At 37.7% G+C, this 14365-nt stretch overlaps 1 protein-coding gene across 4 annotated transcripts in view; it reads right to left on the bottom strand.

The window, feature by feature from the left end:
* The window catches only part of ORC2 (origin recognition complex subunit 2), a 31785-nt gene extending 21410 nt beyond the window's left edge, over positions 1–10375 (bottom strand). The window contains exons 1-5 of one of the 4 annotated variants that reach the window (XM_016208822.2): positions 10163–10375; positions 9344–9423; positions 8441–8544; positions 7872–8015; positions 2684–2773 (exon numbers count right to left, since the gene is read on the bottom strand). In XM_016208822.2, coding sequence (XP_016064308.1) covers positions 2684–2773; positions 7872–8015; positions 8441–8537 — 331 coding nt within the window. In that variant the 5' untranslated portion in view covers positions 8538–8544; positions 9344–9423; positions 10163–10375. Of the gene's footprint in view, positions 1–2683; positions 2774–7871; positions 8016–8440; positions 8545–9327; positions 9977–10162 lie in introns of those variants that run through there. The other 3 variants (XM_016208823.2, XM_016208824.2, XM_016208821.2) reach the window with 3 other exon arrangements.
* Positions 10376–14365: the final 3990 nt, after the last annotated feature.

Below are 14365 nucleotides of genomic sequence, written 5' to 3'. Positions count from 1 at the left end.
TCAGTTTTACCCTCCAAGATACTCATGAGAGTCCCCACAAATACACTGGCTTCTTTTTTTCTTAACCGCCTTGGTTCTCTGCTCCTTCATTAGAGTTTTTTCAATCTTTCTTTGCAATTACTCTTCCATTTGGATTCAACAACATTATCCTGGTCCCCTGGCTACTGGCGGTAGTTATTCCACCTCTTTTTCACTGTCCTCACCCTCCTCAACAGTCTACCTGTAGGTATGCCTAAGGCTCAGGTGTCGATCTTCTCATTACATTTGAACAATATACCTTTTTTGGACAAAAGGCTGCTGATCCACAGGATAGGGAAAAAACTTCACATCGACAAAAAGCCACAAAGTACAAAGTAACCTGAGATCATTTTGGTTTTATACTGAAACATAAAAATTCTCTATCTGCTTTTAAGTAATTATTAAACTACAAAAGAATCAAGGAAAAAAAGGAAAAGTTGAAAAGGAAAAAGAACAAGAGTCATCCATGTACGGTTACTGACTCTAATAAAAAATTAGGGCCTATTTTTGATTATTATGCATGTTTTTTTAATTTTCATTTTCCTGATAATTCATTTGTATTTTATTTTACAGAACTGGTCTGCAACATATTGGAAATTCTAAAGGAAAATTCCTCTTTGCCTAATGATAGTTTCTCATCAGGTTATTATCTGATCCTACCTAACCAATCTATTTTCAATTTCCCTAAAGTCACCTTTCTCCAAGTTGGTTGAACTCCTCACCATCCTTTCTACTTGGTTTTTCTGCCTTGGCTCTTTTGTTCTCATTTATTTAGTCAACCTGGACATGTATTTTACAAAGCCTTCCAATCTGACCCCTAATCTATTTCTAGCTCTATATCATGGTTAGCTTAATTATATTTAATCATTTATACTCAGGATAATATATGATTTTCTGGCAGATAAGTTATTTAAAAATGTTAAGGCATTCTATTTTGTTGATATATTTATATGTAACCACAATTAGCAGTAATACTTATAAGTAAAAGAAACTCTTTAAAGAGTATTTCGACTAAACAGAGGTCCTAACTAAACACAGATGTTGGAAAACGTAATCAGTCTCAAATTATCCAGATAACTCTCTTTTCATGACTGTGTATTTCTTTCAGACATGATGACAGAAATGCAGAACATAACAATATTTAAGTTTCCTGCAGCACATACCAATATAAGACACATATCATTATGGTTATCTGCATGTTGATGATCTACTTGGAGAACTTCTACTTGATTACTTCTATGGGGTTCCACTCTTTTCACTATTAGTTCTCCTCTCTCTCCAGTGTTCTTTGTCCTGCTTCATTGTCCTCGGGCTTCATTTTGGTCTTGGTGTCTATCTGATCCTCCCTCTAATAATTACATTAGCATTTCTTCTCTGGTTTCTCAGAGAGCGTATACAGAATTCAGTCATTTTCACAAATCAAAAAACTTTTACTTTCACTCTAGCCAGTTTGGCTCAGTGGTTAGAGTGTCAGCCTGTGGACCAAAGGGTCCCAGGTTCAATTCTGGTTGGGAGCATGTGCCTCAGATGCAGGCTCGATCCGAGTGCCTGTGGGAAGCAACAAATGTTTCTCTCTCTCTCCCTTCCATACTCTGAAAAGCAATGGAAAAAATATCCTCAGGTGATGATTAAAAAACAAAACAAAAAAAATCTTTTACTTTCTTAATGCAGATAAACACATCAATTAATGTAAATTACTGTATATACAATGTTAGGTTCAAAATTAATGATGTATTTAATATTACACCTTTCAGAAAAACTGAATTTTACAAATGACTGAATTATTTTCAGAAAGAGGTCTTATAATTACTTCTTATATGTTCCTCATCAGTGTCAACACTTAACAAGACTGCTTTTCACTTGATCTTGAACACTTCCATGGTCATTAGCTAGAATGGCTGCATAAAAATATACCACTTAAGAAATATATGTTGGTGCCTTATAAATATAGATTATAAGCCCTCTTATACTGCTGTTACATTTTACCGGGTAGTGATTATTATTCTATAGCTCTTGACTTTTCAGTATTCCCAAACCTTCATATGCTTATGGACCACCTTAATTTTCAAAGTGCTTTCACATGTTATTTTCTTTCCTCAAAGCTTTCAAAAGTGATAACTCCTCATACAACAGGACCCAAATATAGTGCCATCTGGATTTTTTAAAAAGAATTAAATGGACAGTTTAATTTTAATGTTATATGTAATTTATTACAGTCTAATTCTCTGAAAATCAGTAATTCATGTGTAATTGGTATCAGTGGTAAGTTGGGTAAGAAAATGTTAGAATAGCCCACTCCCAACAATTTTATAGAAGTAGTTTTCTATAATATAAACAATATTTTTCTATATAGAGTGTAAAACTCTTACATAATAAATTCAGAATATGCCTCATTTACTTAACAAAAACTTGTTAAGAACCTATGCTAGATGTCATAGGAAGAAAAGGAAGACAGGGTTCCTACTATGAGAAGCTTATAACCTAGATGAGAACTGAAGACATGTGAATATGAAAGAACAAAAACTAGTGACTTTAACTACGCTTGGTAACCTAATATACAACGACATTCCTCACCATTCTTTTAGGGATGCACTGGGGAATGTGGTTTAACACACCTTCCTAGAAAAGGGGAGCAGTGATCACAAAAGCAGAAAAGTCAACGCACCTAATTTAGCCATCTTTTCAGGGTGTTTTCTATTCTGAAAAGAATAAACTTTATTCCCACCAACGGCAGCAGAACCATTTTTCAAAGATTCTGAAAGAGAAAATACAACATGCATTTAGGAAAAATGGAATTTAACAACAACAAAAAGTAACATTTTAACTAAAAACTTAAGACTTATACCCATCATTGTCTAACATAAAGGTTTAACAATATATATTCATACATAAATATTCTAAAATAAAAAATACTCAACAGACTATGATACTGTTTAAAATTTTAAAACACGCACAAATTTATTCAGATACACAAATATATATATATGCATATACATACATATATATATATATATATATATATTTGTTTTAAAAGCCCACTAAAAAACCCCTCCAGACTAGAAAGACAGATATTCAATTCATGATAGTAGTTGCCCCTTAGAAGGGAAGGAAGAAGCAACTTTATTAAGTTATGTTTCCTTTATAAAGCAAACCTGCAAAGAACAATTGCTAACTGAGGTTGAGATTTAAACACAGTTTTTACATGATAAAAGCTCTCTTACTCTCAATTAAGACCCTGACTTAATTTCATTCTTCAGTCTTCCCTTTAAGTAACAACTGTTAGCTACAACATACTGGACATTCATGGCTAGTAGCCTACTTTAGCACAGAAATTCTCTAAGTATGGTCTAGGAGGTCTCCAAGGTCCCTCAGGCAAAAGCTATTTCATAATAACACAGACATTTGACTATCTGACTCTATAGCAATAGCTTCTCAGCCTTTTGGCTAAGATCAAGTGAAGAGCGTGTAATGAGGTTTTCCAGACTACAAGATGTGTGAAGACATCACCACCCTGTTGGCTACTGGAATTCGTGGAAGCAGATATGAAAATCCAGCTGTCTTCTATTAAGCCAGAAATCAAAGAGGTTTACAAAAATGTAAAACACCACCCTCTTCACTATTTTTTTAAAATAGCTGTTTTTCACCTAAATATATGTAATTTATATTAACATATAATGGGTTTATTACTGTTACTACAAAACAGTACCAAACTTTTCCAAAGTTGATGTTCACTCTCCTTATTATTTGAGTTCCCACTGCACTACACTTGGGATTATCCAAATTCCTTAATCTCTGCCAATCTAGTGATTGCAAAATGAATCTCATGGGAAAGGGTATTTCAATTTGCCTTTTCGTAATGACTAAGGAGGGTGAAATCTTTTCACGTTTTTTACTTTCAGAAGAAGAAATATCTTCTCTATCTTGTGACTTGTCTTTTCACTTGTTTATGGTATCATTTAATGAACAGAAGTACTGAAATTTTTGAATGGACTTTATGTTTTTTTATTATTATTATTATTATTATTATTTTAAGTCCTCACCAGAGGATATTTTTTCCATTGATTTCTTAGAGAAAGTGGAAGGGTAATGAGAGGAAACACTGATGTGAGAGACACATCGATTAGTTGCCTCCCACATGCGCCCTGACCTGAGCTGAGGACCAAGCATGCAACCCAGGTACATGCCCTTGACCGGAATTGAACTCACAACCCTTCAGTCCATGGGCTGACGCTCTAACCACTGAGCAAAACTGGCTAGGGCTACACTTTATGTTTTAAACTTGAGCGGAAGGTATAAAGTTTTCCCATATACCTCCTGATCTCACGTAAGCACAACCTCCCCCACTATCAACATGCCACACCAACATGGTACATTTGATACAATTAATAAACCTACTTTGACACATCATTATCACCCAAAATCTATATTAGGGTTCACTCTTGGTGTAGTACATTCTATAGGTTTCTACAAAAGTATGATGGCACATAGCCACCATTATAGTATCATACAGAATAGTTTCACTGCCCTAAAAATCCTCTGTACTCAACCTATTTATCTGTTCCCTCCTTCTGACCCTTAGAAACCACTGATCTTTTTACTGTCTCTATAGTTTTGGACTTTCCAGAATATTGTACAGTTGTAATCACAGAGTATGCAGCCTTTTCAGATTGGCTTCTTTCACTTAGTAATATGCATTTAAGGTTCTTCCATGTATTTTCATGGCTTGATAGCTTTTTTTAAGCACTGAATAATATTCCATTGTATGAACATGTCACAGTTTATTTATCCTTGGTTGACTTTTTGTTAGAAATTCCATGTTTTCTAAAGCATTTACTCTCAAAAGGAACAATATTGCTCCTGATGGAATGAAAACTGGCTCTAGGTGCAAGGAGGGGGAGTATGAAAAACATCCTACATATTACAATGTTCTGTGGCCCTCCAAAGAGTGATAATACATATAGAAATGTACAGCATATATGTAGTATTAAAATTTCATGGATGGGGTGATTAGGAGAAAATGTTTAAAAGGTTTCTTAGAGGATGATAATTTAAAAAAAGGCTGAGACACTGCTCCAAGGCAAAATTTCCCAAATAGTCTGCAGAAATTAAAGGTATGGGTATTGACCCTATTAGGCCTTTGAGGATGCCAGTCAGGGTCTATAGGATGGGTGGGAATAAGGCTCAGAAGCCCTACAGCATTTGTCCCTGGTCTGAAGCATTCTCCGCCATTTATTCTAGTATGCTTTCAAATATTTGCTGTGGGTACTATTAGGTGAAAAAGGTTGGAAGCACTCAGTTTCTACTTACAACTATAATAAGAAACAATTTTTAAGAAAATGCTTTTTGAGTCCAAATGGCTTGGCTCAGCGGTTGAGCATCGACCTATGATCCAGGAGGTCTGGGTTTGATTTCCAGTCAGGGCACTTGCCGGTGTTGCAGGCCCGATCCCCAGTAGGGGGTGTGCAGAAGGCAGCCAATCAATGACTCTCTCATCATCGATGTTTCTATCTCTCTCTTCCATTCCCTTCCTCTCTCTGAAATCAATAAAAATATATTTTTTTAAAAAAAGAAAAAGAAAATATTTTGGAAAAAAAAATTGCTTTCAATCTCTTCTTAGGTCTAGCATAATAGGTAGTCAAGAATCCAAAGTTCTCTTTAAAATATGCCCTAAAAAATGTCAACTCTCTGTTGGGAGAACTTTTCAGAGAATTCACCCTGCCCACTAAGCCTATTGAGGGATAACAGTCACTTTCTGTACCGTGTCATTTAACACTGGGAATAAAAGCAGAAGAACTGACTAAAGATGTGACAAAAATGTCGGGAATAGTCATGATGGCTATTTATAAGCCAAATATGAGTAAAAAATATGTACAAGAGGGAGATAGAGACCATAGAGAGAACAGAACAGATGCACAGAGATGACATGAGGGAGCCTAGGAGATCCATGAAAGCAAAGTCTCTCAGTTTCTACTGTGGTCCCAGTCCCCTAGTGCTCAACAATACTGATTTCGTTCCTTGACCTTTATTTTTTTAAGCCAACTTGAATAGATCTGTGCTCTTTGCACCCTAATATAAATCTGTGCTCCTTGAACCCTAATTAAATATAATTTAACCCTAAATAATTTAAGTATAATCTGGCAGGAATCTGGCATGCGTAGGTTGGAACATTATTTCTTGGAATGTTCTTCTAACTCCCTCTGTAAATAAGATCAAGATAACAGTGAAGTGACTTGCTTTATGAAATTATTTCAAATTAATGAAAAATATAAATATCTTAAATAACTGTGGAGTGGCTGGTCTGTAGAATCTGTCTTTCTAAAAGTAATTAAAGGAAGACAAACAACCCAATTAAGAAATGGGCAAAGGACGTGAATAGACACTTCTCCAAAGAGGACACACAGATGGCCAAGAGACACATGAGAAAATGCTCAACGTCAATAATCATCAGAGAGATGCAAATGAAAACCACAATGAGGTATCACTTCACATCAACAAATCAACAAACGACATGTGCTGTCGAGGGTGTGGAGAAAGGGGAACCCTAGCACACTGCTGGTGGGAATGCAGACTAGAGCAGCCACTATGGAAAACAGTATGGAGGTTCCTCAAAAAATTAAAAATGGAGCTGCCTTTTGACCCAGTGATTCCACTCCTAGGAATGTGTTCTAAGAATCCTGAAACACTAATCAGAAAGAATATATGTACACCTATGTTCATAGCAGCACAGTTTACAATAGCTAAGATCTGGAAACAGCCCAAGTGCCCATCAGTAGATGAGTGGATAAAAAAGCTGTGGGACATATACACCATAGATACTACGCAGCTGAAAAGAAGAAGGATCTCATACCCTTGGGGACAGTATGGATGGACCTGGAGAAAATTATGCTAAGTGAAATAAGCCAGGCAGAGAAAGAAAAACATCACATGATCTCGCTTATATGTGGAATCTAAAGAACTTAATACACTGATGAACAGAATAGATTCAATGACATGGAAGCATAGATGAGACTGATGAATGTCAGAGGGATAGAGGAGGGGGGGTGAGTGGAGGGGGAGAGAGTAACCAAAGAATTTATATGTGTATATGCACAACCTAAGGACAGGGACAATGGTGGGGAGAGGGACTGGGGAGGGGGATGGGACAGGGTGGAACGGTTCATTGGGAGAAAAAGGGACATCTGTAATATTTTAAACAAAAATAAAATTAAAAAATTAATAAATAAATAAAATAAAAGTAATTAAGAGCAGGACCAGTTGTTTGTAAAAACAAAAATACACTATAGAGCCCTAGCTGGTGTGGCTAAGTTGGTTGGAGCATCGTCTCATGCACTGAAAGGAGGCAGGCTCTATTCTTTCGGGGCACATACCCAGGTTGCGGGTTCTATGCCCAGTTGGGGCACATATGGAAGGCAACTGATAGATGTCCCTCTCACATTGAAGTTTCTTTCTCTCTCTCCCCTCTCTTCCTCTCTCTCTAAAAATCAATTTTTAAAAATGTAGAGAGAAAAATCTGTAGTAGAAACCCTGTACTTCCACCCTTTTCAACTGTAGAGAAAAAACCTAAAAGAATGCTTTCTCATGAGAAATATTAATATAGCATATTACATGAAAAGAGTTCTGGAGATGGATGGTGGAGATTGTAGCACAACATTTTGAATGTATTTAATATAACTGAATTGTACTCTTAAAAATGGTTAAGATGGTAAATTTTATGTCGTGTATTTACAGTAAAAAAAAAACTAATTGGAAAAAAACACTATGGTACACCACTGCCTAACCTGCCAGACTACTATGTATCTTGCAAAGCAATTCTGGCTATTTATAAATATACATTCCCCTCTGTCCCCAAGTACCTTGAACATCTCGTCCTAAAACTTCCACATAGTTCTTATCTTTTAAGACTTCCTGGCCATCTTCCTCCAAATCATATTCTGGCTTCTTTAGCATTTTTTTTGTGTTGACCAAAAGTTGAGGTCGCTCCTTTTTCAATTTAGCTCCTACAAGAACATCCAAAGAATTAGAACATGACAGGTATAAATTCTTTCTAAACATTATATTTAAATAAGTAAATAAATGGTACTACTTATATTATCATTACTAAAAAGATGGAAAAAAATTCAATGTTTTATCTTTGATTAAAGTATAGACCACTTTTCCACAGCTTATATAACTAAGTTAAAAAACAACAACCGTGAAAGTGTGTTACCACCACTACTGATGATTTCATATTAGATAAGGCCTATTTTCAATTTTCAGTAATGTCTGAAAGGAGTAAACTAAAAATTAAAGTAGTTTTTTACAGTCTAGTATTACTAGATCAAATAGTTTGTGCTATATTTTCAAAATAGGTTAAAATATTTTAAAAAGTGAAATAATTCATAAGCATTACAAAGGTATCTCTTCAATTGTATAAACTTAGTACCTCCTTCTCTATCAAGAATGTGATTAAGAACGTCATCATCTCCCACAAACCGAACCTCCAGCATCTTGCTTTCCTTTAATTCCAGTTTACTCATCATTGCCAACCTAAACAAAAGCAATAAAGCACTCAGAGATGAAAAATTCATAACCAAATATATTATGCATTATTGTATTAATATTATGTTTTTGATAATAGGTAACTCAATTATTTATTTGAAAAATAAAAGAGGAAGAGGTGTCTGAGATTTGAAAAAAAGCCAAATCCAATCAAGGTAACTAAAATGTAGTAACAGGAAAACAATTCTGCCTATAGAATTGGAATAACATTACCAGAAAGGGAATGGTTAACACATGAGAGTTTAGAAAAGGTGTAACCAAGCAAAGAATATGGTTTGGTGGATTTTAATTTCTGCTCACTAGAAAGATACAGTCCATTTGGAGAAGTCTGTGTATTTCACTGGTATACCAAGCCTGGGTCAAGCAATGCGCAAGACTTCTCTTTACTATTATTGCATGCTTACCAAACCACTTTACAAATATGAATACGGCTTTCTAGGTATCTTAGCAACTAAAGAGTAAACATAAATCTTTCCAATACTTCATAGTTCTTCACTAAACAAATATGAGTTTGGCAAACAAAAGATTAAGCTACTCTGACAAAATTTAGCTTCATAATTTATAATAGTAATAGCCTGAAATTAATTAATGATGATTTCAACTAGCTGCCAGCCAATAAGTTTACCCAAAAAATGAATTTTTTCCTCTCTTATAAATCCTATTTTTGCCTTATCTCCTGACAAGAAGAAGTACTAACTGTGCCCCTCATGAGTCAGTTATTTGCATGCAGGTAACTTACTAAATGTTGTAACTAGCACTTAAATGACTTGCCTTAGTTTTCATTTACCTTTAAAGGTACCACATTCTGCAGTTGGAAAATTCAGGTAGAGTCACCTGTAACTGAAAAAATAACTCAGCCAGCGACAGCTAATAGGAAAACAAAAGCAACCAAAGAAGGTCATGAACTTAACAAGATGAATAAATGAAGTTCTTACAAAGCCAAAGTTATTATGATAGTATTTAGTAAAGGGTAAAATGACCATTACCATTTTGCCAAGGAAATCTTAGTAACTGAGACCTGGATTAGGGGGTGGATATAGAGAAGAGCTCTACCAAGAGAGCCTGGCTTATCAACATTTAACAACTAAGCGCCGTCCCCGGGTGACAGTTCGGTTAGAATTCATTCGGTGCTTCCAGGCTGGGATGACACCCGAGTTTCGCTCCAGCGGTGGCTCTGGAAAGAAATCTCTTTCCCCTCAGCCCTCAATGCACCCGCTCCTCTCCCAGGACATCACCGCGTTCATTACAGATACAAGTATCTGCAGTTCTCTCTTTACAGTCACAAAGTTCCTTATGCCAGGAAACAGGCATGTTGGTAACAGGTGTCCCTAGCACAGAAGGCCTATTGCTGCTGGACAGACAGACGAAAGGTCTTTCCAGAGGGAGCCTGTCACCCCAAGTATTTACGGACTACGGCGTGGGCCTCGCGCCGCTGCTCAGTTAGTTGGCTGCGCTCGGCCAGCCGGGGGTCCTCGGGCCCGCGGGGCTTGGAGGAGAGCCTGGGAGAGAAAGGGGGAGACGCAGCGACACAGCCGGGAGTGCGAGCGGAAGCCCGGGGACTCGCGCGCCCCAGCTCCGACAGGGGGCTGGACGCACCTCGACTCACCTCACAAGCCCGCAGCCGAGCCGGAGAGGGAGGCAGGCTGCGCGGGCGCCCACCACGCACCGCTAGGTCCCCGCCAGGCACCGCTCCGGCCTCCTCACGCCTGCCCGACGTGCCCCCACTGAATGGTCGCTGCCAGGAAGGCGACTCTGGCCCGACGGGGAAGCCAAACTCTAGTAAGAGACGCCAGAGCCGGCTCACAGAGTCCCACCGCCGCAGTGTCCGACTCAGGTGCCCCAGAGGCTGGCGGGGGATGGGAGGCCCGCTGGGGCACACCGAATCTCCCGCCCTGCTCAGGGGGCGGAGCCCCGAGAAACCAATCGGAAGCGGGGGCTGCCGAGAGCGATGGCTCTGCTGGCCATCTGGCGCCGACGTGCGGGCCCCGCCCACCAAGGAACCTGCGGAAAACTAATCCCAAAGCGTGGGGTTTGGGCCTTTCCTTTCCTCTTTCCGTTTCCGGGGAAGGGAGAAAAGTGTGTCTTAGATCCCAGGAAGTTTGTAGGACTGTCGCTGGCTGAGCGGTTTCTCTGTCTTGAGAGAATCTTAAGTGTTCACTGGTTTCTCTAGATACCTTCTTTTGAGGAAAACTATAATAAGAATGAATTCACGTTCCTTTTTGTTTAAACGTTACCTCTGTGGGCGTGAAAAGTAGGATCCAGGGTATCTCTAAGGTTAGGGGTGAGGAGGGAGATAGTCCTCTCTGTAAAGAAGGGAATTAGAACCCGGCGCTCAATATGGAGACAGGATGAGGCTGCTAATGGAATGAAGAGACAGGGAAAGCAAGGGTCAGAGGTAGAACGAGACAGAGGAAGAAAGGGAGTGGACCTGCTGGGATATAGTGTTACCCACTGACACAGTGCTAATTCACTTGGATTCAGTCATTCGTTCAAAACAAAACTGCAGAGGCCCCTGTGAGGGCTAGAGTGAAGAAAGGTCACTACAGTCACGCTGCTAAATTACTAAAATCAATCAATAAAATTTTTTTAAATGTGGGATATAGTAAAAAAAAATTAAAAAATAAAATATATATTCTAACATGATGACCTCCATTTGATGAAGTAGCAGTGAGGCTGCTGAGAAAGTGGTACTTAAAGTGATGAAGGCTTGGAACAGAAACTGAAGGGAATAAGAAAGGGGACAGGCCAAGAAGTTCAAGGACCTCCAAGGGTTGGGGGCAATGAAATCGTATTGATGCATATGGTGTTCAGTGGACAGAATTAAGGGGATAGAGAAAGCAGATTGCAGCATTGATAAGAATTAGTCTGTTTTTAAAATATTTATGGAATGAATATCTTTCTTATATTGTCAATTACAGGAAGAAGGAAAGCTTAGGTATAAAGACCAGAGGTTGTCGAAGGATTAAAGAGAGTTTTCAATGTTGTTTGCACATGAGAGTTATCTGGGGAACTTGTAAAACTACTGCTGCCAGATCTCAATCCCAGAGAGTCTGAATGTGGCCTGGTCATCAGAATATAAAAAACAAAATTCCCCAGATGATTTTAATGTGCAGCTAGGGCTGAGAACTACTGAATGAAAAATTGGCAATAAAAATTTTTGTCAGATATTGACCTGGATGCTATACATTAAACACATACGTGGTAAGGGTACAATATCAGTAGCAAATGCCTCAGCAAATAATTTCTACCAAGAGATTCTTTTTTTCTTCCTTTTTTTTTTCTCTACCCAGAGATTTTTTTAAGATATCAATTTGATTTCAATCATGCTCAGGAGAGAAAAAGTGATTACTTCTGAGCATCTAGGAATAAAAGAGAATATCGTAGCCAGAACCTACTTTATTTCCAGGATTTTCTTGTGCCAGAGATGAGGAGGCCCTAATTAAGCCTTAAAAAATGTACACACAGAAATTCAAATTCTGGGAAACTAGCTTTAAAATACAATCTTCAATACAGAAAGTTTCAGTGTGATAAGCCATGACTTAAAATTTTCTTATTGATGAGAAAGAATCATCAATTTGTTGTTCCACTTATTTATTCATTCATTGGTTGATTCTGACCAGGGATCGAAACCTGCACCTTGGCGTATCAGGATGATGCTCTAATCAACTGAGCTACCCAGCCAGGGCAAGAAGCCATGATTTATAATAACTGTTAATAAGTTAAATATCTATAGATTTCTTAAAATCCTGTGACCATTTTAAGGAAATGGGTAAAGCCTATGTTTGGGAGAAGTCCCTACTGAATACTGGGAAAAATGAAAAATCGTTTTGAATGTAATAGTGTTTCTAGTTAAATCATACAATTCAGAATTTATGGCTGCATTAAGTCACCATGACCTAGCCATAAAAAAAAAAAAAAATGTTCTCATTCCTAATGTGTATTAAACATTGTTGCTTAAGATAAAGGGCCAAAAGTGATTGGCCCATCAAGTGGGTTTTAGTTCAGTCCCACCTCTTTCTAATGTAATGTAACATCTTGATCAAAATGAGGGCCGTTTCCATGAATTACATTCATCCTATTTGGATTATGGCCAAGGGCTAGATTTAAACACGACTTTTCTACACTCTCCCATGTAGTTTAAAATGACATTAAATCATAAAATAATTGCAAGTCCAATAAAATTCTGATTTCCTCCCAAACTACCTGAAAGCTTTTTTCTGGGGTGGTTGGAGCCAAGGGCCTGTAAAAATTTTTAAGTTTTATTTTTGGGAGACTCCTCTGCTTTATTATGGTCAAACCAGCTTTTCTCAACTGAGGTTCCTCATGTGAACTACAGAATGACCGTTTTCTCATTTCTCCCAAGAATAGTACATAATTAAGGAAAGTACATAACTAGAACCATTGTCTATGTCTAGGAGAGAAGTTAATTTATAACTATGGCTGCCTGGGGGATTAGGGCTTCTTTCATGGATTTAGTTTGCCTATTAGTATTCTAACTCTACTGAGATCCAATCCCCCTTCCTTCCTATTCCACACAGGGGCCTTGAGTTTGTGGGAATAGGGCAAGTGTACTTAGAGTTGAGAACAGTCAACACTGTGTGAAGTATTTTATGAGGTTAAGTGCACAAGTCCATGAGCCTGAGTGGGTCCAATCCCAGCTCTACCACTTACTAGCTCTGTGACCCTAGATAGATGAACTTTCCTTTTCTTATAAAAGAATAATAATAGTACTTATTGGATACTGTTGTATTAACTGAGTATTGAAGTAATGCCTTTTCTTTAAAGTATTTAGAACAGTGTCTGGCACATCCTAACACCCAATAAATGTTAGTTATTAATGTCTAATTCACATGAAAAAAATCTTTGGACCATAAAATATTGTGACCTGGACCAGAGTTGTTTGTGTGTCGAGGGATATCTTATTAATATTCACTTTTTAAAAATCCTCACCCAAGGATATGTTTTTCATTGATTCTAGAAAGGAGGGGAGAGGGAAAGAGAAACATCAATTGGTGGCCTTCCAAACATACCCCAACTGAGGATGGAACCTATGACCCTTCAGTGCACAGGATAATGCTCCAACTGAGCCACACCAGCCAGGATTATTCACTATTTTATTATAATATCTTAATGACTTTTTCTTTTGTACTTTACATTTTCTAAGGTTTTCAAAATGAGCAAATATTACATTTTTAATAAAGGGAAAAAACTAGAACTGTCAACTGGTGAATTTCGTCTTTCCTAACTAATGCAGATCCAGAACCATGGAGAAAACAACAACAAAAACAGGCTCGGTGAGTTGCATATACCATCCTCTTCTGGAACTGCTAATCTGTAAGTGATTTTGGATTAAGGAATAATAAACAAGATATAAAGAAACTTAACATGCTCTGTATTGCTTGGATCTGAACAAGAGACAGAACAAAGCCTTGGTCTATAAGTAAGGAATAATAGCCGCACGGAAAAACTGCACAGAAGAAATTTTTCTAGCAAGTGAATGAAAGGGAAGGGAAAATATGACCTGAGGCTCAGCCCTTCATTAAAGCCGTTTTCCAAGGGAAGGCTAAAGTATACATTAGAAAACACAATCTGGGGAAGATGAAGTTTAATGATTAGAGAAAATGATCTGCTGGTAAGAGTGTGCGGAAAAAGGCACTTCAAAATACATTGCTGAAGAGAGTGTAAATGGTACTATAATAATGGTGGCTCTTTATAAGACCCATGAAAGAAAATTTTCTAACATTTCAGTGATAGAAACAGTTGTGCTTCACCCGAGAAACTGATTTAACTTAAGGATACCTGAAAATCA

The sequence above is a fragment of the Miniopterus natalensis genome, chromosome 8 (genome assembly GCF_054644295.1).
Source record: "Miniopterus natalensis isolate mMinNat1 chromosome 8, mMinNat1.hap1, whole genome shotgun sequence".
Classification (NCBI taxonomy): Eukaryota; Metazoa; Chordata; class Mammalia; order Chiroptera; family Miniopteridae; genus Miniopterus; species Miniopterus natalensis.
The sequence above is the reverse complement of the archived record's forward strand: the minus strand, read 5'-3'. Positions and strand labels throughout refer to the sequence as shown.